Below are 25,526 nucleotides of genomic sequence, written 5' to 3' on the forward strand. Positions count from 1 at the left end.
TTTTCTTGCTTAGAGATGAAATAAAATATGTTATTCACGACAAAACGACAAATGTTCTATTTATTTTATGATTTTACAATCATTTTAGGCAAAAACAACATGGACTACTGCTAGCCAGTGGAATAACACTTTTATTTCACTGATAAAACGCGGTATTCAGCTACTGATCATAAAATAAATCTTTATATCCTGAATATCTCAGTCCATTTTGATATTCGTGCATTTCAGATCATAACTTCCTGGATTATGGCCCCTGATTGTACACAAAATCTTCTCTTTTTTTTTATATCTTGTTCTCTATCCATCTCTTGCAAAATGTGGGCATGTCAGTTTTTTTATTGGATGACCTGATAATCTATTAGCATTCCATAAGAGGTTTAAACAGTGTGTGATGCATGTTCTGTACTTCATAACGAACAGTAAATTTCACCTACACATTATTTTTGTCCCCCACCTTTCGAAGAAAGCAGGGGACTATTAAAATGGGTTTGTCCGTCTGTCTGTCCGTCAGCACTTTTTGGGGACACAATAACTCTCCTTCTAATTGCGCTAGAATTTTCAAACTTGGTGTAAGTGTTTATTAGGTTGATGCCTTGATTGAGTTCAAAGATGAGCATTTTCTGCGTAGGGTAAGCAGAGATAAGCAATTTGATTGGTTGATGCTTTGGGACACGATAACTTTAGGTTTAATTAAGTGAGAGTGATCAAACTTGGTGTGTAGTTTCATTACATCAATATCGTGACTAAGTTTGATAATGAACATTTTCTGCTGAGGGTAAGCAGTGCTATACGCAATTTGATTGGTCGAGACTTTGGGACACAATAACTCTCCTTCTAACTGAGCTAGAATTTTGAAACTTGGTGTAGGTGTTTATTAGGTCGATGCCTTGATGGAGTTCGAAGATAAACAATTTCTGTTTAGGGTAAGCAGCGATAAAGAATTTGATTGGTTGATGCTTTGGAACACGATAACTTCAGTTCTAATTAAATGAGAGTGATGAAACTTGGTGTATAGTTTCATTACATCAATACCTTGACTAACTTCGATTATGAACAATTTCTCCTGAGGGTAAGCAGAGCAATAAGCTTAGTTTTAGTTGATAATCAGTTTGATGGCTCGATAGTTTTAAAAAAGATAAACGTGCAATTAATTAATATGTGTCATCTATTTTTTTCAGTATTTCGGTAGGGGATATCAGCCTCACTGTTAGCTTGCTATAAAATAAAATCTGGTTTTATCCAAAAAACGTATAGTACAGCTTAGGAGTCTCCATTTCCAGATGAAAACTGGCGGGTTTAAGTTGTTTAAAAAAGTATCATGTATTTTTATACGCCCACATTGAAATGTGGTCGTATATTGTCGTTGCTCCCGTTCGTTCGTCCGTCCGTCCGTCCGTCCGGCGGTCCGGCGTCCACAATTGCTTGTGGGCGCTCTAGAGGCTAAAGTTAATATCCGATTGATTTATATTTATATACAGTGTTTAAGGCCATGAGACGAAGAAGCCTATTGATTTTCAACGATTTCCGATAATTACTGCCAGAGTTATGGCCCTTGATCACTTCAAAAAATCTTGTGGACGCTCTAGAGGCTAAAGTTAATATCCAATTGACTATAAATTTATACACAGTGTTTAAGGTCATGAGGCGAAGAAGCCTATTCATTTTCAGCGATTTCCGATAATTACTGCCAGAGTTATGGCCCTTGATCACTTCAAAAAATCTTGTGGACGCTCTAGAGGCTAAGGTTAATATCCGATTGACTTTAAATTTATACACAGTGTTTAAGGTCATGAGACGAATAAGTCCATTCATTTTCAGCGATTTTTGATAATTACTGCAAGAGTTATGGCCCTTGATCCCTTAAAAAAAATTTTGTGGACGCTCTGGAGGCCAAAGTTAATATCCGATTGACTTTTGATTTATACACAGTGCTTAAGGTCATGAGACGAAAAAGCCAATTGATTTTCCAGCAACTTACGATAATTACTGCCAGAGTTATGGCCCTTGATCACTTTGAAAAATCTTGTGGATGCTCTAGAGGCTAAAGTTATTATCCAATTGACTTTAAATTTATACACAGTGTTTAAGGTCATGAGATGAAGAAGTCTATTCCTTTTCAGTGATTTTCGATAATTACTGCCAGAGTTATGGCCCTTGATCACTTAAAAAAATCTTGTGGATGCTCTAGAGGCTGAAGTTGATATCTAATTGACTTTAAATTTATACACAATGTTTGAGGTCATGAGACGAAGAATCCCATTGATTTTCAAAGATTTCCGATTAATTACTGCCAAAGTTATGGCCCTTGATCACTTTGAAAAAGTTTTAGTGTATTATAAATGTTTCATTACCGAAAAAAGTAAAATATGCGACAACACTTGTTGACTGCCCGGACGAATTAGCTGCTCTGGGCGTATGTTTCGTTGCCTGGCAACCTATCTTTAGTTGAGTTAAGGTAGAGGTTTTTAAGGGCTTTTAACACAAAATTAAGCAGTTTTATTCTCCAATATATATTGGAGTTTACATAGATTGAGGTGTAAAATTAATACAATCCAATGTCAACTTTAAATGGTTATGAGTTAAATTAGATGTGTTTGATTAGAACAATGTTTGGAGCAACTGGTTTTTAATCAAATATTTTTAATTGTATATAATTTTATATTTTAATAGCCTTTATATTTTGGCATGTTGGGACTTCAAAGGATCCTTCCATTTACAAAAAGAAATCCTGTACAATGACAGGTGGTTCTGAATGACTGCTCTTATTTCCTATATAAATTTAGGATGGAAATACAAAAATGAACATCCATTTGATCAAATTTCAGTCGATGACAGTATTTTGATAAGAATTGATCTAAGTTGAGCAGCTGTAACCATTAGATCATGATGAAAATGAAAAGCTTGGCAAATGTGATCTCATCTTGAATAATAGTATAAAGCAGGTCATTTAATAAATACCATAACCTTCACTTGTCAATTAAAGATAGGGTAGGGAAGTGAAATCTAATCATGACTGTTTGTAATTTTATTTCAGAAATCCAGCCCATCCTTTTATCATAGTGCTGACATATCGTCCTGAATGTTGGAATATTCTTCACCAACAGGTTTACAGTCTGTATTATCACACCGATAACAGGTAATTACAATCAGTTAATTAAAAATAAATAATAAATCAAATATATCTCTTAAAAGTATTTCAAATTAGAAACATATGGTTTGTGTAATGTCACGGATGCATGATATGAAGAAGACCATGCATGATTTGAATTGAAATAGTTTATCCCACACAGATTGCGAACATAGATAAAAGAAAGAAACAGTAATTATTTATTTCATTCAATTCTGTTTCTATCACAAATATTATTTTCAGTTACTGATTAACAAAAGCTATCATGCATAAGGGTTACAAACTTCATTTTTTTTGTTTTAATTATCTTGAGATTCCAGGCTTTTTTTCAACATCTAAATATTCAAACATAATTTAACAATACACAGCAGCTATCGGAAGTTACTTCAAATCAAACATCTTGATATACCGGTACCAAGATACCCAAATATAATTATCCCTTCCCAGTATCTTAACAAGAACCTGATTTCTAGATCCTAGAATCTCAACATCTTATACAGCACATTATTGGCCTGTATTGGAACTGATCCTGCCCCATTTATGGCTGATACCCATTTATATAGATAAGCTAAATGCTTAAATTATACCTTCTGATACATTGATGACATAACATATATCGGTGATAGTGGAACTTTCAATAAACATGAAATCTATTCTTCTAAATTAGTACAAAATAAAGAAAATACTTGCACATTAACTGCCTCCTATATATATAAATGATAAAAAATTTAATGTCACAATTTTTGATAAATCGGACAAATGTTTGTGTGTATTTATAACCATTTTCTTCAGTGTACTAACATTGAGATGATATGTTAGTGAAATGTTCCCTTATTCGTGCATTGTCTTTTGAGTTTGTTTTCATTTTGAGTCAGTATATTGTGTGGTCCTCCTGTCCAAGCATACTAAGCTTAGGCTGCCTGTCTACAGTTAGCTCCGCTTGAGAACAGAGACACTAAGCTAGTTGACTGACATTAAAAATCCTAAATCGACAATTTTAGTCAAAAACACTAAATATACTTTGAGAATTTTGTTAAGTATTTATTCTGCTTCCATTTAATAAAATTTAAAATTTTTATTTAGTCTTTGTGTGGATGAGGGATGTGAAACGGAGTAGAACCGCATTACAAAACAGTATACTAATGTTTGGATATGGCGGCCATTTAGGGCAGAGTTCTATTCTCAAAGTTTGAAGTAGATGCATTTTTGTGTGCCGAATGTGGTCCAAGGTTTGTCCTCTGGGATTCTGTTTGTTTTTCTGTGATGTGAATCTCCTGAGCTTACTGTGGTCATCAACATCGGCGGCGGTCCATAAAAAAGCCACCGGTTCTATTTTTGTCTTTATTGTTTCTTGCTCGTAGACTGAAATTATATATCAATTAAAAATTTATTCACTAGCAATGGTTTGAATTTTGACACATTTATTTCTAATTTATTGTTTTCCATCAATTGTAGTCACAAATGCGTAGTAACAATGTAAATCCATGATTTAGTTGTTGTTTCCTCTAATGCTATCTAATGCCTTCCCACAAATACCCTAATTTAGATAGTCTGAACTCCACAGCAATGAAAAAGCTAAGAATGAATGTTTGATGGCAATAACAATACAAAAGAAGAATAAATGGAAACATAAAGAAATGAATAAGATGATCAGTTGCCAGACATAATAATGTTTGTCTCTACAATAAAACTGTTTTGTAGTTACAAGACGAATTTCATTTGAATTAATTTGTTTGCAATATAATTCATTTTTTGATGTTTTTGTTAGTGATGCTCGATAAGTTTGGTTTAACAGGGCCTTGGAATGAAATTGATTTTGAAGGGAGAGGTGAAAGGGTGCCAGCGCAGCAAACCAAATTATTTTTTTGTAGGGGGCGGGCTTGCCTCCAGTAAAATTTTTGTCCCCCGCCTTTCGAAGAAAGCAGGGGACTATTAAAATGGGTTCGTCCGTCTGTCTGTCTGGACACAATAACTCTCTTCCTAATTGAGCTAGAATGTTCAAACTTGGTGTATGTGTTTATTAGGTCAATGCCTTGATGGAGTTCGAAGATGAGCATTTTCCGCTTAGGGTAAGCAGAGATAAGCAATTTGATTGGTTGATACTTTGGGGCACGATAACTCTCTTCCTAATTGAGCTAGAATGTTCAAACTTGGTGTATGTGTTGATTAGGTCAATGCCTTGATGGAGTTCGAAGATGAGCATTTTCCGCTTAGGGTAAGCAGAGATAAGCAATTTGATTGGTTGATGCTTTGGGACACGATAACTTTAGTTCTAATTAAGTGAGATTGATGAAACTTGGTGTATAGTTTCATTACAGTAATACCTTGACTAAGTTTGATAATGAGCATTTTCTGCTCAGGGTAAGCAGAGCGATACGCAATTTGATTGGTCGAGACTTTGGAAAACAATAACTCTCCTACTTTGATTGTTAGACTATAAGTAAAGATATACTGTTTGATTGTTCAATACTTTGTAAAAGATAATTTGTGATAAATTTATATGTGTCCTCTAATTATTTTCCTATTTCGGCGGGGGACATCAGCCTCACTGTTGGCTTGTTAAACTTAGGTCTGATATTCACAAATTATTTGAGAGGAGGGGGGCTGAGGCCTTCCCAATCCCACTCTTCCACTGTAACAGATGAATATATAAATTTGCCCACATTCTACATTGCCTCGGGAGCCACGGTGGCTAGGTGGTTAAGACGCTGGCTCGCTAGCCTGGAGGTCATGTGTTCGATCCCTGCATTGGCCGAGAAAGTTCATCTGGATTTTCTGACGTGGTTTCCCCTTGTCAGTGGTGCAGAACGGAGGGCCTGACAAGGACAGCTGTCTAGTCCTTCAGTTGAGATGAAAAACCGATGTCCCGTGTATACATTGGAATGCACGTAAAAGATCCCTTGGCAGTGGCAGTTGGAATTCAATATAAGAGTAGGCGATAGTGCCGCTGCCCGGGCAAAATTTCCCTCATAGCACACTGTATGGCGTATGCCCGTCTTCATTAGCCCAGTATAGGAGCAGAACAGTAGGACGTTAAACCCCATTTCATTTCATTTCATTTCTACATTGCCTCAGGGGGTCACGGTGGCTAAGTGGGTAACACCCTGGCTTGCTAGCCTGGAGATCAGATGTTCGATCCCTGCATTGGTGTAGAAAGTTCATCCAGATTTTCCAGCGTGGTTCCCCCCTATCAGTGATGCAGGACGGAGGGCCTGTCAAGGACAGCTGTCTAGTCGTTTGGATGGGACAAAAAAAACAAGGTCCCGTGTACACATTGGCGTGCATGTAAAAGATCCCTTGACAGTTGGAATTCGATATAAGAGTAGGCCGTAGTGCTGCTGTCCGGGCAAAATTTCCCTCATAGCACACTGTTTGGCATATGCCCGTCTTCATTAGCCCAGTTCGGATCAGAACAGTAGGACATTAAACCCTATTTCATTTTATTTATATTGCCTCATTCTGTACATGATCAGTTTATATTCCTTTGAGAATCATAGAAACATAACTGTTTGGGCAAAAGGGACTGCAGATTGTTCCTAAAAAGTTAAATTGTTCTTCATTTTTGTGGTTGATGATTTTGCAGCATCTGCATCCATGGAACATAAGTCACATTAAATAGCTCTTTCTGACCCATCAGAAGTTTGTCCATAACATAATTTTTATACATCCACATTTTCACTCCCACAGAGGTCACAATGCTATTTGATTTTGACGAAACTTTTAAAGATATACATGTATGTTTATATCCAAAAGATCTTGGTTCCTTTCGATATTCAGGCATATCGGATGTAACTTTCTGGATTATGGCCCCTGAATGTAGGAAAAATGACATATTTAGCTTGTGGACTGTAATGGTCACAATTTTTATCAGATTTTAACAATTGTTTGAATATACCACTGTTACACCATAATGACGCTTGACAATTTTTATCTGATTTTGCCAAAACTTTATTATACTATAGGTTTATATCCCAAAGATCTTGGTTCCTTTGTTTGAATATACCACTGTTACACCATAATGACGCTTGACAATTTTTATCTGATTTAGCCAAAACTTGTATTATACCATAGGTTTATATCCCAAAGATCTTGGTTCCTTTCGACATTGGCATGTATCGGATTATAATTTCATGGATTATGGCCCCTGATTGCATGGAAAATCGTGTCATTAGCTTGTGGACACTCTAGAGGTCACAATTTTTATCCGATTTTAATGAAACTTAAAGATACATTATGGGAGATTAGTTAAAGAGCTGGCAGTTCTCACTATAATAGTTAAAAACTAGATAATATAAAGGGAATTTGCTGAAAATTTCAGTCAAATTCATCCACTCTTAACCAAGAATTTAGCGATTGAATTTTCGGCCTAGCCTCAATGATCATTACTAAAGTCGGTACGATAAAAAACATATCCATTTCATGATTAAATCATGAATGAAAGTTGAGCAGCAAATTGGATCCTAATCCAGTAAATATCACAGGCTAGCAATCACATTAAGAGTTCATTATGGTCTGGATAAGTTAATTAATATCTAATTAATAATTTAGATAACATTTCAGGCCTAAAGAAAGACCTGCAATAGGCAGATTTAGCTTTTGCATAATGTATGTTTAAAATGTATGTTTTTATCCCAAAGATCTCAGTTGCTTTTGATATTGGACCGTAACATCTTGGATTATATTGCCGTTTATTGTATGCTTTTTTTTAGCTTGTTCTCTGTCGATTCTTGCAAAATGCAGGCGTATCTTGCATGGCAACCACTTGTTAAAAACTCTGCCCATAAAATGTTTATCTGTTCTATTTTATGACTTAAATTCTTTTTGAACATAAATAGTGGATCATAATAAAGTTGGCCTGTATTTCTTGCTGATATTTTCTGTAACAAAATTTCTACTTTTCCATTTGGTTTCAGTTGTGCATAATCAGGAGATAAATCTGATTAATGAGGCAGACAATAGGCATGATATTTGTTGGATAATGATAAATCATGGAACAAGTAGATCAGAATTTGTAGTAGGATTTATTGGAAATATGTGAGCTCTGTTGAGGTTGTTGAACTTGATAGTATAATGAGGTTTATTCCAAAGTAATAAAAATAACACATTACTTATACAAAAATTTATATGTCAGATAGAGGTTCTACAGTAATTCTACACTAACACATTACTTATACAAAAATTTATATGTCAGGTAGAGACAGTAATTCTAATCTACATATATATTATAAGGTGCAGGCAAAAAGGGAATAAGTTTTCATTAGCCCAGTGCCCAATTGAAATGCGGTTGTAGATTGCTATCACCACTGTTTATTATGGAAACTCTAGTTTTTTTTACAAATTTGTACATATTGTTAATATAATATTAGTAATGTAACAGGAGAGATCTTAATGCATGGCACTATCCCGAGGTAAACTCTCCAAAATTGTAAAAGGAGATAAGTTCGGGAGCAATGTAAAAGGTAGGACAGGGTGTTGGGAAACAATCTTCACCTTGCCAGGCAGTAATTGTAAGTCTTTTGCCCTTATGGCCCAGAGCACGTTCGTTCCCTTTCTACCACGATCCCCTTCTGTACTTCTCAAGTATTTAATTCAAAACCCATATCTAATGGAGCATTTCTATATGATGGAAGTTATCAGTCAGGGAAAGGCCAAGGAAATGAGGAAAGGAAATCTACTAAAACCATTGGCTTTTTGGCTCTTAGTCCAAAATAAAAATCCAAGTGTTCAGGAAGGGCCTAGCATATATGCTATAAAAAGACAAGAGAATTTGAATTTGACTGATATTTTATAAAGACCTCTGGTTGATTAATTAGAAAAAAAATAGAGTTTCGTATGCTGGATGGCTGCATTTGTCTGCTAAGAGAGATTAAGGAAAATGAAATACATGACATGTTTTATTTACTTTTTATACACCCACATGGAAATGTGGTCATATATTGCCGTCACCCCCGTCGGTCCGTCCACAATTTCTAGTGAATACTTTACAGACAAAATTTATCATCTGTTTGTTTGAAATTGATATATGTTGTTTGCATTAGTGAGATGAAGAAGCCTATTTAATTTCAATAACTTCCGTTGATTTCTTCTGGAGTTATGGCCCTTGTTTCACTTTGTTGCACCTTGTGAACACGCTAATGACAAAAATTATTAACCGATCAGTATGAAATTTATATGCATCATTTAAAATAGTAAAACAAAGAAGCCTATTGAATTTTCAGCAATTTTCGTTAGTTGCATCTAGAGTTATGGCCCTTGTTTCAATTTGTTGCATCTTCTGAACGCTCTTATGACAACAGTTATCATCCGATCTGTATGCATTTATATGCATCATTTAAATTAGTGAAACAAAGAAGCCTATTGTATTTCAGCAATTTCCGTTTGTTACGCCGAGAGTTATGGCCCTTGTTTCACTTTGTTGTACCTTGTGAATGCTGTGATGACAAAAGTTATCATCCAATCTGTATGAAATTTATATGTATGGTTTAATTTAATAAAACGAACAAGCCTATTGAGTTTCAGCAAATTTCCGTTAATTACATCTGGAGTTATGGCCCTTGTTTCGCTTTGTTTTATCTTGTGAACGCTTTGTATAAAATTTATATGCATCGTTTAAATTAGTAAAATGAACAAGTTTCAGCAAATTTCCGTTAATTACATCTAGAGTTATGGCCCTTGTGAACACTCGAAAGAGAAAAGTTATAACCCAATCTGTATGAAATTCATATGCAACATTTAAATTAGTGAAATGAAGAAACCTATTGAATTTCAGCAATTTCCATAAATTACTTCTAGAGTTATCGCCCTTGTTTTACTTTGTTGAACCTTGTGAACGTTCGAACGACGAAAGTTATCATCCGATCTGTATGAAATTTATGTGCATTATTTGAATTAGTAAAACGAAAAATCCTGTTGAATTTATACAATTTCTGTAGATTACTTCCAGAGTTGCGGCCCTTGTTTTAATTTTTAGAACCTTGTGATACCTTAAACGACGAAAATTATAATGTCATCTGTATGAAATTGTCTTGTAAATCCCCCCAATTACCTACAAAGAATAAATGTGCGTCATCCCTTGTCGACCGCTCGTATGATCTGTGGCTGTATGTTTCGTTGCCTGGCAACCTATCTTTGTGTTAAATCATCAATCATAAAACATATTCTAATCCACTAAATATCACAGGCTAACGATGGCATCGAAGTTGATTATGGTCTTTATAAGTTAATTAATCTCTATTAATTTATAGATAACATTTAAGGCCCCAAGGAAGACCTGCAATAAGTAGATTTAGCTCTTGCATATAAATGCATGTTTAATACATATTACTTTACTCTGAATGATATCAATATGGCTACATTAGCCACAGTAATGGGTGACATGGATCATGTCTTTAATTTAAAAAAATAAAACACAAGTCTTCTGAAATGATAACCTTTCAGTGCCCTCAAAGATTGTGGAATTTAGAAACGGCCTAGTTAGCTCTCTAAACAAGACATACTTAGCCATGTGAAAATCCTGACCATAAACATGCAAAATGACCACCGTTATATACTGTCTGCATGCACAAAAAAAAAAAAAAAAAATTGCACATGCGGAACTGACAGTGACACCAAGGAGAAAACTATATGGCACCCGATTGGCCTACGAAAGAAAGTTTGTTTAGAATTCTGATTAATTCCGACGACTATCGAAGCCTCTTCCATTTTTTGTGACTGGGAACCGGAAGTGTCATTTGTAAATATGATAATGTGCATTTATTAGAACAAAACATAAGATAAAGTGATGGATATAGCTGTGATAAAGTAGAAAATGTGAGTAAGGACCAACCGTCCACAGTAAGATGAAGCGGTATATTCAATTCAAAAGATTTCCAATATTATTGTCCTTGATCACTTTGGAAAAACTTGTGGACTTGTGATTTGCTCAAGGGTAATCTGGAGTGGTTATGTTCATGATATGGGGGAGTTTATTGATTTAAAATAATTTCAGATAACCACTTGTCCTTGATGATTTTGAAAAATATTGTGGACATTCTAGGGGTTAGAGTGCCACTTATTAATGTTCTCACCCAATTAATTTGAGACAAATAAACCTATTAATTTTCATTGATTTCTGATAATTACTTGACAATTTAACAATTTCAAAGGTTGTAGTAATGTTTTGACAACCGTTATGGGCTTCTGGAATGACTTGGCTGCTGTGGGTAGGGTATATATTTTCAACCTATTAATAGACATAGTATAAAATTAAGTGGGATCTTTTATGATGAAGGGATCTTTTATGATGAAGGGATAGATGCTTTGAGTTACCTCCCATTTGTTCAAAACCTTGTTAACCCGATAGAGGCTACAGTTTTTAACTGTTTTGGGGTTTTTTTTTCTAATTTTATGTGAAGCATTGGGGTAGAGAAAGGAACTAATTGAACATTAAGACCATTGTAGATTACCTAGTGTCTTAACAACCAATTCGTATCAATTACACTAAAATTTTATAACAATTTCAGTTTGTATTTGACCTTCACATAGAATGCTGTTAGTTGGGTATTTTAATTTGTTAGTCATTAATTGTTTGTACTACTGTTAAAATAAATTCTATTCAGATTTATAATAACATTCAGCATGTTAATGATGTGAGTAATATGTTTTAAGTGCTTCAAAAATGTTTTTTTTTTATGTTCATTCTTAAAATTCAACAAATAGTGGATGCATAAATCATGAATTCATTGAGTTCATCTTGTTTATTGAAATCCATTGTCATGCTGTGCTTATTTGTGACTGAAACCTTATCTTATTACCGAAAAGGAACCCTGTCGCACTTAGACTAAGCACACATCCCTCGAAATAGAAAGAGGATGATATACAAGAGTATACCTGCACATCTGCGGTTTTGCACAAACTGCCCTCAACAGCAAGTTGAAAATGAATATCATTTTCTCATTGAGTGCAACCGCTATAAGGAACTTCACAAGACAATTGTTGATGGGGCATTTGAGATCCAAAATTATCCATTTTATTTAAAAAAAATACATGTTTAACCCGTCATTTGCTCTGGCAAAAACAGTGTGCATCTTTGTTCAACATGCTTTTCAAATAAGCGAGTTACTATGCGATATTCAGAACTTTGGTTTGTATTTTGTACATACTCCCCCATTGTATGTTAATGTACATCTCATCTCTACTCATCCACTTTTTATACGTTTTCCATTCATTTTTAGGCATTTTTTATTTACTTTTTATGTATTTTTTCATGCATAATATGTATTATTTACATGCTGCCCGAAATGGGTGTTTTATGTAATAAAATCTATCTATCTATCTATCTATCTATCTATCTATCTATCTATCACTGTTATTATCCTCTTTAATAATTTATTGAAAGCTTAAATTTTTGTGTATCATGGTGCAGGTAGAGAATAGATAATGAAACTTGGCAATTTTCAACTTTTGATCAAATTTATTGTTGCATTAGCCTTCAGTTAATTACAACCTTTATGATTGGTGCTGTTGACTTTGTTGTAGGTGGGCGTATTCATTTCCTCAGTAAAATATGTGATTTGTTTCTGTTTGAATTGGAACTCGATTTGGTCATATCTTAGCTGACAAATATCATGCCAACATAAGGGCATTAAAACAGATGATAGAAGTAGATGATCGGTGTTCGCTCATAATAATGACTTACACCAGTACTGTTAGCAATTATCATCAGATTCTTCAGATTTTATTATGCACAAGATGTCTTTCTGCTGATCTCATTGGTTCACAAGGGCAAAAGCCATTAGATAAAATGAATTACTTGTTTGCTCATCTGATTCATTTTTTCATCGCCATTATCTGAACACGATTGAATAAAACTCTTAGATTAATAACACTCTAGTCATAATTGTTATGTTACAGTACAGTTTTTGTACAAGTCGACTGCTGTGTTTTAGTTCTGATGAGTTATACAAAGAAAACTCAATTACATAATGAAACCAAGCCACTTAATTTTTGTAAATTAGTGCCTTTGATGGCATTTGCTGTAATCTAATTTCCTTTTTACATCTTGCACGAATTAATTGAGGAAGAATTACTTAAATGAAAACATATAGAAATGTTTAGCATTGAGTTATTATTAAAATAACTCCTCCTTCATGACCTATATGTATCTCACAGAGAATTATGTTCTTTTGATGTTCACATTGAACAGAATATTGAATTATGTTTGGGGACATTCATCAGATAATTCAGTTATATTGCTCAGGAGATTGGCTGTACACATGATATATTTTCTCATCCAAGTAAAAAAGATTGAATTTTCAGTAAAAAAAAAAAATACTAATAATTTGTTCATTGACAAATACAATTTCAGAAATATCTCAATATATTACCTTGTATTACTAATTGTACTGAGTAAACGGACATACTCTTGTAATCGTACAGCCATCATTAGGGTAAGAGGTTAAACAAAATTAAAGGAAAGTCAGCAATATCATGGGTGATTAAAAATATGACTTTGTAATATGGTGTATAAAAAGATTCAGTTAGATGATCATTACATTGCTTCTAGAAATGTTCGTCTGATGTTGGCTGTCACAGAAATACCACAAATAGAAGGCATTATCTGAAGTGGATGCCACAGTTTCCTGAAAAAGTTACTCATAGCCTTTAGGTATGGTGAGACATAATTGAAGGTGAATTAAATGTATTACAATTAAAACTTGATACTTGCTTTATCATAAAACAATGAAATGTTTGTACTGGTGATTTGTGTTGGTAAATTATATATGCAGTGCATGTCTTTGGACATTTAGAATTACTTCTAGTCACATATCAGTGGCCAAGTGTCCTAATGAGTGCACAGCACTATTAACACTTGCAAATTAGAATATACTACTTTAGTCGAGTCTCTCTCTCACAACCCCCCATCCACCCACCCGTTCCACTTACAGGTGTAATTTCAGTGGCGGACACAGGATATTTGGTTTGGGTGGTGGAGGGGGAAGGCTCGGAGAAAACTTTGAAAATTTGTGTGTCTCAATGCTGATTTGTGGTGCACATTTGGACCTGAATATATCATTCTATTTCATTAGCTACATCACCCCAACCAACAAAAAGCTTAAATTCACACATTTCAAAGAAACAAAAATGAATTGGCGGGTGGGGGGGGGCACCTGGATTTGCCAATATGTAATTTAAAGTCTTCGCAGGTAATTTGCCGATTAAAATTTGCACAATGGTCTGGTTAATAAAATTTTACTATATGGTGGACGTAACAACAATTATGTCTCATCTAAAATGAACCACACAAAGTAACTGATTGATTCCTATTATCACATAGTTGCACCTGAATTACTAATCACTAAATCATGTTAGCAGCAAATTTATTCAAATCTATGAGTTCCAATTTGTTAGATGAAGACCTGATACCACTTCCCATTTAATTAATTTACATAGCTAACTCATTTTTTTATGTATTTCTGTACTTAAGCCACTTGACTGGTAACTCAAAAGGTAGTATTTGGCACTAAAGTTATCTTCCATTCAATAGCGTACTGCTTCTGTAATCATGCCCAAACCATTGCAATGAGCTAGTTGTACATAAGTAGTTACAGGAAACAGAGTATGCTTACTCTATGCAGAACATGTGATATCACATGGGGGATTTTGTTTATTATACAGTTATCCTGGATAGTGAGTTGCCCATATTATTGAGCATAATTTATAAAAAATATAGAATATTTAATAGGTTTTTTTTAAAAAGTCATGAAGATGAGTGACCCATAATACTAAGGTGATTGATGGATCTGATTTACAGTATTAATAATTAGGTTTTACTGAATCTTTTAAGAAAAAAAGATATTTATCTGCCATCTAGTTTGTTTTCAATTTAATACAGAAAAGAATTCTATTGATTTCTGATAATTTGAATTTAGGTCCTCTACCATAATTTCGCTACGCTTGTTAACACTCTTTAGATATGCTACTGCAGTTTTCAAACTGCAAGAAAATGTTTATCTGCAATAGACATCTATGCCCTCTGTATGTGGAGCTTCTTGTTGTCCAACAAAGTTCAAGGGAAGGATATTGAAATGTCTGTTCGTCACTGTTTTGTTTCCGAAGCATATATCAGATATCACTCAAGATATCTGTATGAAATTTTCTCAATACACCAGTCTATTATATAGTATTTGTTCCTTTTCTCAATCAGTCTGCAGCCCCCACCCCCCATTTTTGGACAGTGGCCAAATGATGAAAAAATTAAAAATTTAGTGGATATAAAAGGAAATCCGGGACTTATACTGACCATTGGGTGGGGTGATCCAATTCTCAACCGAACAATTTTCATTTATTTGTAATGCTGGTAATTTTAGGTTGTGGCACTGTCAAAAAATGTAAACTAGTCTTTTTATAGGGTGCTTTAGACTGCTAAAAATGGGCTCTGATAAACGTTGAGCTCACTCAGAAAATCACACAATTCTGATTTTGATTAAGGATGTCTAGTTCTCAAACTCAAACTGAAGTACCAGATAAATTGCTCTGCAAGGCGTTACTTGCAGTTACTTTTTGAGATTTTACTACGGTTATTTTATAATTTTAATCTTGCGACTGTGACTGAGGCTTTTACCATCAAATGAGTCATTGTTTTGACCGATGCAGAATTTTATTAGGAATTGCATGCAATTTGCAGTTTGCTCTTATTAGGTCCGATGATGTATGACCCCTCAATAAAAATCCCTCATCACAGCCAGGTTACTATTTTGTACAATGACCAATTTCAATTCAGATTGTTGTGGCATTACATGGTTAATTTCACAAGAGGAATAACTCAAAATTCATAATAATGGAAAATATGTCTTGCGCCTCTAGAAACCTAATATATGTAATAACATGCGCTGGTTGTGGCGAAGACTATATTGGTCAAACGGGGGATGTATTGAGAGCAAGAGTCCGAGTACATAAACAACAAATTAAAACCCCATATTATAGATGAATGCGCAAAGAATTGCAATCCCCATGAAGAGAATGAAGAGCTGAGGAAAATCAAAGAACGATTCTTTATTGAAGGATATACCCCTAAATTAAACTGTAACTAACATGAAATTATGTTGACGTCACATTTACTGCGTATGACGCCTTGCCATTGTTAACGCTATACCATTAACAACACAATGTATAAGTTACCCTGATGATCACTATATTGTGAAACCGGTTGGTAATGAATTTATATGAAGACCAATCTTCAGTTTGTTATTTTTAAAGACTATATATACATATATATGATAATTATTAATTAGGTGTGATGATGAATAATACACTATGAAATCAGTCAATGTAAACATTTTAGTTCCTAGCGACTTTCACTGATTGTTGAATAGGCGCTAAGTTATGTAGGTTCAAATTTGGGGCACTGCTGCTGTATATTTCGAGCCAAAATGACGCAGCCCCGCCATTCCCCCAAAGGATAATCGGTCTGTATGCCTGTGAAAAGTGATATATGTAGTGTGGAACAAATTGTCACAATATGTACCGTAACGGTATGTGTGAATTCTGTGTTTATTTGTGATCAATACAATAATGGTGAAAGATCACATCAAAACTTCCTCAGGACATATTTTACAAGGACCTCTATTTACTCCAAAAAGTCTGCAGTTATGTTAATTAAAGCATAACCTAAAGGCAAAATGATTCATTTTACACTCTGATCAATTGCTTGACCATGTTTTTGTTATTAGCAGCACATGTTCTAATACATCAGATCTTCATGATTAATTATAAGTCATCTGTTAGCCTATCCTGTAGTGTTTCCTTTTCCCCCATGATAACAATTCTGAAATGATTGATCAGCTGAATATTAAAGAATAGTTTTTTGGCAGTTGTAATTATTTTGACTCCCTGTGTATGAAAGGTAAGGTGGCTCACAATATAAACAATAATCTCCACATTTATAGGTATTCGTATATATGAAAAGCCTTACCTTAGATTCCCCTATTTATCATCACTAATAAGTTTAATCCATTGAAAAATCCTACCAGATTCCTGGACAGTGATTTTCAGTGAAATCAGTTACATGCCCTTGATTTGAAATTAGTCATGCTAAACCAGTCTACTGAATGGTTACTACTTAATTGACAGGCTTATATTATTGAAACTATTTTATATAAAACTTCATAGACGTCTAGCGTAAAAAGTGAATTCATAAGATCTCAGGTGTGGCAAATCCAGAAGGGTTTTAAGAACCTTGTAGAAGCAAAATACAGCTAGCGTTTTCTTCGAAGAACAGTATAGTTAATAAACATAGGCGTACGAGCCAGGGGGGCAGGGGGGGCAGCTGCCCCCCTAACTTTCGGGCAATCTGACTTTTCGGGCAGAAGGGTAAAGTGAAAAAAAATTTTGTATTTCATCTACTTGGCAAAATAAATAAAACACTAATTTTACGGGCCGGAATAGCAGGAAAACGCGTTTGCGGACGTCAAATATTCCAAAATTTTCTTCGGGAGTCCATACAAGGTCAGTTCTGCTTCTTCACCTCTCGAAGAAAACCGGCGCCGCTGTCTGTAAACCTGAAATTTTTTCGGGCATTTCTAGTTTTTCTTCCCTAACTGTCATTGAGCCCTAATAAAACACTACTTTTACTTTTCTTTTAATTGATTACCACAAATTTGTACTGAGTTGACTATGGATTAAAACATTTTGTCTGGAGCCACTCTACTTTGTGCGACATTTTTCGAGCAACGATTATTATTTGTGAATGCAGCTGCAACGGTCTGATTGGATGGTTGGAATTCAGAATGGGATTTCGGTTACAAAACCATTGGATACATTTGGAGTTGCTTACACGGGCTAGAATAGCAGAAAACGCATTTGCGGTGGTTAGATTTTCAAAATTTTCTCCGAGAGGGTGAGGCCCGCCATACCCCGCGACGATTGATTGGTTGTTTGGAATTCGGATCAGCCAGGTAGGCTATATTGGACCAAATTGAAGTTGTTGTAGTCACAGGCTGGAATAGCAGGAAAACGCGTATGCGGCTGTTAAATTTTCAAAATTTTCTGCAAACGGTCCCGTCTTAGTGGACTGTAAACGATTGATCTTTTGATTGGAATTCGAGTCAGCCATCTTAATTAGGCTATATTAGACCACTTTGAAGTTGCTTTGTTCACGGGCTGAAATAGCAGGAAATTATGTTTGCAGCCGTCAAATATTCAAACATTTTCTTGGGGGGGGGGGGGAGTACAGTACAAGGTGAGCTCTGCTTCTTCGCCTCTCGAGGAAGATCGGCGCCGCTGTCTGTACACCCGAAATTTTTTCGGGCATTTCGGGTTCTGCCCCCCTAACTGTCATCGAGCCTGTACGCCTATGTAATTTTCTATAGTTATATTCATAATTTCATGTCTTTATTATGTGATAAGATGTATAGTGTATAGAGAATATCATGTGCCTGACTATTTATAGGGATATACAAGCTGCTACTGACAATGCATGTGCATCCAAGCTGTTACAAATTCATTGTAGGTTGTATATTCACTGAAGTAAGCTCAACTTTTATCAGAGCTCATTTCTAGCAGTCTAGAGCACCCTATGAAAAGACTAGTTCACATTTTTTTACAGTTGCCATAACTGTCCACAGTAAAATTACCAGCATTACAAATAAATGAAAATTATTCAGTAAGAAAAGTATCGGTATCCATCATTCAGTTTAATTGCTGATTCACTGAATTTGAAGGAATGTACATTCTCTTCAACTCAGACTGCATGTAAGGTATAGATAAAGTCAGGGTTGTCATCGCCTTGAAGATGAATCATATATAATACCATATATTTTCTTCTCAGCTGTGCATTTAATTGACTTTTTAAACCATCGGGTCTCATAACTCACAGAGCTTATTCTGTGACATCATTACTCTCTGCGCTTCATAACTATTTAAATTTTTCAACTGATTTTGAAAAAGATTATATTGAAGATTTTCTCCAAATGACCCCTTTTGTGCCTTATAGCTTATATAATATAATTGTAAACTAATTCACCATTTAACCATAAGTATGACGGTCTTGCTCTCTTTGAAAATAACGTTCTGCGGTGCTCATCTAGAAAGGTGCTGGCCCACTCGCAAGGAGGTCTCGGGTTGTATCACGTTGTTGGTCGAGAAAGTTCCTCAGGATTTTCCAGCATGATTTCCCCTTAGCAGTGGTGCAAGATGAAGGACCTGGCAAGGAACAGCATTTAGGTCCTGTGTATATGTTGATATGCATGTAACAGAACCCTTGAAAGTTAGAATTAAATGAAAGAGTAGGCCGTAGCACCACTGTCTGGGCAAAATTACCCTCTTATTACACTGCATGACATTTGTCTGTCTTTATAAGTCTGGTTGGTGCAGAAAAGTATTTTTGAAAATATTGATTTGATTATGTTACAATGATTCCCAACCATGTACCGTGGGACATGGTGTAATGGAATGATGTAATATATCTACTTGTATCAATTATGCTGTCGGGGGACAATCAACGTTTGTTGTTATTGGGGACCTTGGTGTTTCTTCTGATCAGAATGTTTGACCCTATGCCTTCATCCTCGCAGATAATTAAATGGACACAATAGTGTAAACCAAACATCTTTATTTTGTACAATTTGGTTGTGATGAATTTTAGATTTTATTTAAGCTAAATTGGTACAGTACAAGAAACAGGCAGTTTGAGGTGATTATTGAAAAGGTAGTACGTTTGACCTTTTGTTAACGCAACACCTCTAAACGAATTTTATGCAGGGGACAATTTTAATAAAATTTATAGATCTACATCCTTCTATTGATAATTTGTCATTGATAGTTTTTTTGCAAGGAACACAACTAATTTTGCTGAACATTACAATGTTGGGGCTATGTAATGGTATCAACATTGATTTATCGATTAAGTGGAAAAATCAATCATAAAGTTTGGGCATTGAGGTGCTTTCAGAGAATAAATCTTAAGGGATTCCAAAGTTATTCTCTTTGCACTCCAGGAACAGTGTATTTATCAGAAGATTATCCAATTGTCCTTTTATAATGACTTTTACCACTAATCCAGTCATTTTGGGACCAACATGGTATATTTCAATAACTCTTCCTATATCCCAGAAGTGACAGAAAACAGTAGAAAACCCACAAGGTTAGACAATCAAGCCTACTTCTTTGTGACATACAAAGCCAGGATGAAACAGGTGACCTGCATAGATAGCAGGACTTATAATCTAAAAAGCACCTATAGTTTGAAAACGGGTATGTTTATCTGCTTTTTTAACGTCAGTGTTTAGTTAATTTAAGTGAATATTGTTATGTATGACGTTTATTTAATAGCCTATGCACAATTTATGTAATTGGTGACATTTATTACGATAAACATAACGTAATAGCAACAAGTACCATAACAATTAATTAGCAAGGTAATTAAGTGAATTGAAATGACCTGTAACATTTCCAACAATATTTCCCTAAAGCTAACTAAGCCAATTTTTACTGAAAGGCTATCTGTGCTATGTATGATATAATATTGAGAATATCTAATTGTCTGTATCAGCGTAAGATAACACTTGAGAATGAATAATATGAAATTATGTATACATGCAGTAAAAGATGATCTTGTGAAGTTCAGTATAGAAAGGGTCAATGAGAATTTTATGACATGTTTGTAAGAAATTAATAGAAAAATGGGAGAACCCAACAGAAAACTATCCATCCATAGGTACATTTAAATTTACTTTATAAAAAGGTGTTGGGAAAATAAAATATATAGCTTACAATGACAGGATGCAAATGATTACTCTGAATAAGCAGGCTGCTGTTGTAAATAGTGTTTGATATGCTTTCCAAGGATATATAATATGTATTACAAACAATAAGTGATCAAATCAGGTTTTATTACAAATGGGAAACTGAGGGTGGGTATATCTTTCATTGCCGACAACCGTTAAGGATTGTGTTTGATTCTACAACATAGTGCTACGAGATAAGGAATATCTGAATTGAGGAGGTTATGTTTTGAGATCAGGGACAATAACTACACATAAAATTGATGGGTGACATAATTTTGAAAGGATTCCTCTTTGCGTTTAGTTGATCAATACCTGCAAGTTTGCAATGAAAAACTCAAAACCTCTTACCTGTAGAGTGTTTCAAAGTTTTGATGACAGGGGCAATAATAAAGTGTAAAATTGATGACTCAAAGGAGAAACCCTATTGAAAAAAAAATCTTGGAGCTCCCATATAAACTCATTGAAAGATCCTATAAAAGTAGAGAAGTTATGCCATAATTAACTTTATTTTGTTAAAGTAAAGTCATATATAGAATGATTTTGTACAGGTATTACTGTACACGTATTGTATGCCGACTGTGATCGATTAAACCAGATAATGTAGTGCTGGGTAACTGTTCTTGCCAACATTACTCTCTTATTTTACCCTTTTATTTATCCTTCAATGATTTCCTGATCACTCCTAATGTCAAAGGTTTGGCCATAAGTCATATAGATTTTAACCTTCATTGATGCCATTGAATTTTCTTTTGAGGAGATTTCAAATAATTGTGTTGACCTTCTTTTACTATCTGTAGTGTGAGAACAAAACTGGAATCTTATGGAATTTAATTTAGCAGTCTGTTAGGAAGCTTCGATTATGTCTCGTATGAATTCTCATGATATTTGGCCTGAGCTTAAAATGAAATCTGTCAATATAACTAAGAGTATTTAGAACCTTTTATGAAAAGACTAATCCCTTTAATTATTCCAATATTGTTCATCCTGTACTTCCTAACCAACTATTGTTTAAATTTTCAATTATAGCCAGAATCTAGTGAAAGATAAAATTCCTTGTTAATGTGATGAAAAAAAGTCACATGCATGCTTATTAATCCATCAGGCCACATGCAACGCTTATGTTTGAATTTATGTGTATTTCAAACAGCTTAAACAATTTTCATTTTATCCGGCCATATTGAAATGTGGTCGTACATTGTCGTCGCCCCCGTCCGTCAGGTGTCCACAATTGCTTGTGGACGCTCAAGTGGCTATAGTCAATATCCGATTGAATTTAAATTTATACTCCGTGTTTAAGGTCATAAGACGAAGAAGCCTATTGATTAGCGATTTCTGATAATTACTGCCAGAGTTATGACCCTTGATCACTTTGAAAAATCTTGTGGACGCTCTAAAGGTTAAAGTTAATATCCGATTGACTTTAATTTATACACCTTAAGGTGTTTAAGGTCATGAGATGAAGAAGCCTATTGATTTTCAACGATATCCGATAATTACTGCCAGAGGTTTGGCCCTTGATCACTTTAAAATTTCTTGTGGACGTTCTAGAGGTTAAAGTTAATATCCGATTGACTTTAGATTTATACACAATGTTTAAGGTCATGAGATGAAGAAGCCTATTGATTTTCAACGATTTCCGATAATTACAGCCAGAGTTATTGCCCTTGATCACTTTGAAAAATCTTTGTGGATGCTCTAAAGGCTAAAGTTAATATCCGATTGACTTTAGATTTATGCACAATGTTTAAGGTCATGAGACGAAGAAGCATATTGATTTTTGACGATTTTCGATAATTACTGCCAGAGTTATGGCCCTTGGATGCTCTAGAGGCTAAAGTTAATATCCGATTGACTTTAAATTTATACACAGTGTTTAAGGTTGTGAGACGAAAGAGACCAGTGATTTTCAGTGTTTAAGGTTATGAAACGAAAAAGCCCAGTGATCTTCAATGATTTCCGATAATTACTAAACGTTAGCATGGGGCAGAAACAATTTCTAATGATTTTCGGATAATTATTTAATGAGTTGTTACTCTTAATCAGATTTTAGTGTATAATAAATGTTTCATTATCGACAATAGAAAAATATGCGACAACTCTTGTTGACTGCTCGCATGACTTAGCTGCTGTGGGCGTATGTTTCGTTGCCTGGCAACCTATCTTTTCCACCTTCAGGACCTTGTAGGCTTTTTTTAACCAAATTTTTAACCTACATTTTCATTTGAATTTCAGCAATTTCCATTTATTACGTCCAGAATTATGGTTTGTTTCACTTTATTGAACTGTTGTATTTTCTTCATGCATCATCCTGATCAAATGGGCTGTTTATCAGGATATTATAAACACGAAATTTATGTTTTTTTAATGATTAGTACAGAAAGCCGTCACGTAAATTCACTTATACTGAACAATGTGCCACTGTGGCCAAATTCATGCCACATGGCTAATTGTTTACATCTCGTTTTGTTTTTTTGACAGCTTGCAAGTGACATGTATTTCGTCTGCTTTGATATTTTTGTGCTTGCTGTTTTTTTCAACATAAAAAGACCAACAAACTATGTGATGTAAACAATTAGCCGTGTGGCGTGAATTGGTCCACAATGTACTGTTCAGTATGAGTGAATTGTGAATGTACGTGTCGGATTTATGTATTGCTTAATGCTTTGGGACATGATAACTTTAGTTCTAATTAAGTGAGAGTGAGGACATTTAATAAATGGTGTATAGTTTCATTACATCCAAACCTTGACTAATTTCGATAATGAGCGTTTTCTGCTCACATTAAGCAGAGTGATAAGCAATTTGATTGGCCGAGACTTTGTAACACAATAACTCTCCTTCTAATTGAGGTAGAATGTTCAAACTTTGTGTAGGTGTTTATTAGGTGAATGCCTTGATGGAGTTCGAAGATGAGTATTTTCTGCTGGGGGTAAACAGAGATAAGTGCAATTTGATTGGTTGATGCTTTGGGACATGATAACTTTAGTTCTAATTAAGTGAGAGTGGTGAAATTTGGTGTATAGTTTTATTACATCAATATCTTGACTAAGTTCGATAATGAGCACTTTCTGCTTGTGGTATGCAGAGCAATAAGCAATTTGATTGGTCAAGACTTTGGAACACAATAACTCTCATTCTAATTCAGCTAGAATGTTCACACTTGGGACACAATAACTTTAGTTCTAATTAAGTGAGAGTGTGGACACTTGGTTTATAGTTTTATCACATCAATACCTTGACTAAGTTGATAATGAGCATTTTCCGTTCAGGGTTGGAACACAATATAACTTTCTTTCTAATTGAAGTAGAATGTTTAAACTTGATGTAGATGTTCATTAGGTGAATGTCTGTACTGAGTTCAATGATTAATATTTCGAGCTAAAGCTAAGTTGAGCTAAGTAATTTCATTGGTCGATGCTTTGGGACAAGATAACTTTGATTCTATCTGATAGAGAGTGATGAAACTTAGTGTATACTTGATAATCAGTTTGATTACTTGATACTTTTGAAAAAAATAAATGTGAGATTAAATGTGTCATCTGTTTCTTTTGGGATTTCGGCGGTGGACATCGGCCTCACTGTTGGCTTGTTATTGTGGTTTTTATTACATTTTAACTCTTGCTGTCATTTGGCAACCTACCGCCTTTTACGTCACGTCATTTAGTCAGCAGACGGCTCTCTTCAAGACGGTTTGCACTTTCTCTGTTTGCTTCTTTGTATTCAGTATTGTTCGTTTTTTCCTCTGTTTTTTTTTCTGGTAAATGGAACATATGCCCTAGCTTTATAGTCAGTATACCTCAATTCTTTTGAACACTTAAAATGTTTGTCACTATAACATTGACCATACCGATATGGTTACTTGTATAGATAATTTTTATACGCCACATTTTCATGTTGACGTATATTGTCGTCGCCCTGTCCATCCGTCCGTCCACAGGTCACAATTTTTATCCGATTTCAATGAAACATGAAATATAGGTTTATCTCCCTAAGATCTCGGTTTCTTTTGATATTGGCATGTATCGGACCTTAACTTCATGGATTATGGCTCCTGATTGTACGAAAAATCACGTTTTTAGCGGGTGGACCCTCAAGAGATCACAATTATTAAGAGTGTATCCGCGAGAAGACCAGGCCAAAATCGCAAAATGTACTTAGATGGAGGGGGTCGTAAGTTTTTGATCAAACTTATGGTATGACACCCCCTAGGGGTAAGAGGTGATATGCTGAAGTGGTTACAACCTGATGTCGCTATAAAGGACTGTACTGGATATAGTCATTTTATGGGTAAAATTTGGGTTTTCACATATTTATCACCCTTTTTGAAGTTGCAATTACAAATTTTCAAGTTATATTTTTGAAATGTATTAAAATAAAGCCTTAAAATAGATGGTAGGCCCCCTATCCATAAACAGTCCTACCTTGTTAAAGAATAATCCTATTAATCCTATAATTCGCTATTGCCAGCTGAGAAATTGGCAAAAATTCCAACATTGGAAAATGGCTGCCCCATGTTGTCAATAGGACACAGATCACCAAATATTCCTACGCCGTCACCCACGAAACAAGGGCCAAAGCTATTTTTAGTCTTTTTCTCCCTTTTCCTTTTTCCCCCTTTTGCATGGCGATTTTTGTTG

General features: G+C 34.8%; 1 protein-coding gene across 5 annotated transcripts in view; it reads left to right on the top strand.

Moving 5' to 3' along the window:
• Positions 1–25,526, top strand: part of LOC126817601 (focadhesin) — a 310,529-nt gene that overhangs the window by 191,729 nt on the left and 93,274 nt on the right. For all 5 annotated transcript variants that reach the window (XR_008787793.1, XM_050544678.2, XM_050544677.1 and 2 more), the window contains one exon: positions 3,035–3,136. Coding sequence is in view for 2 of the 5 variants with exons in the window: in XM_050544678.2 (XP_050400635.1) it covers positions 3,035–3,136 (102 nt within the window). In the remaining 3 variants the exon portion in view is untranslated. The remainder of the gene's footprint in view (positions 1–3,034; positions 3,137–25,526) is intronic.

The sequence above is a fragment of the Patella vulgata genome, chromosome 4 (genome assembly GCF_932274485.2).
Source record: "Patella vulgata chromosome 4, xgPatVulg1.2, whole genome shotgun sequence".
Lineage (NCBI taxonomy): Eukaryota > Metazoa > Mollusca > Gastropoda > Patellidae > Patella > Patella vulgata.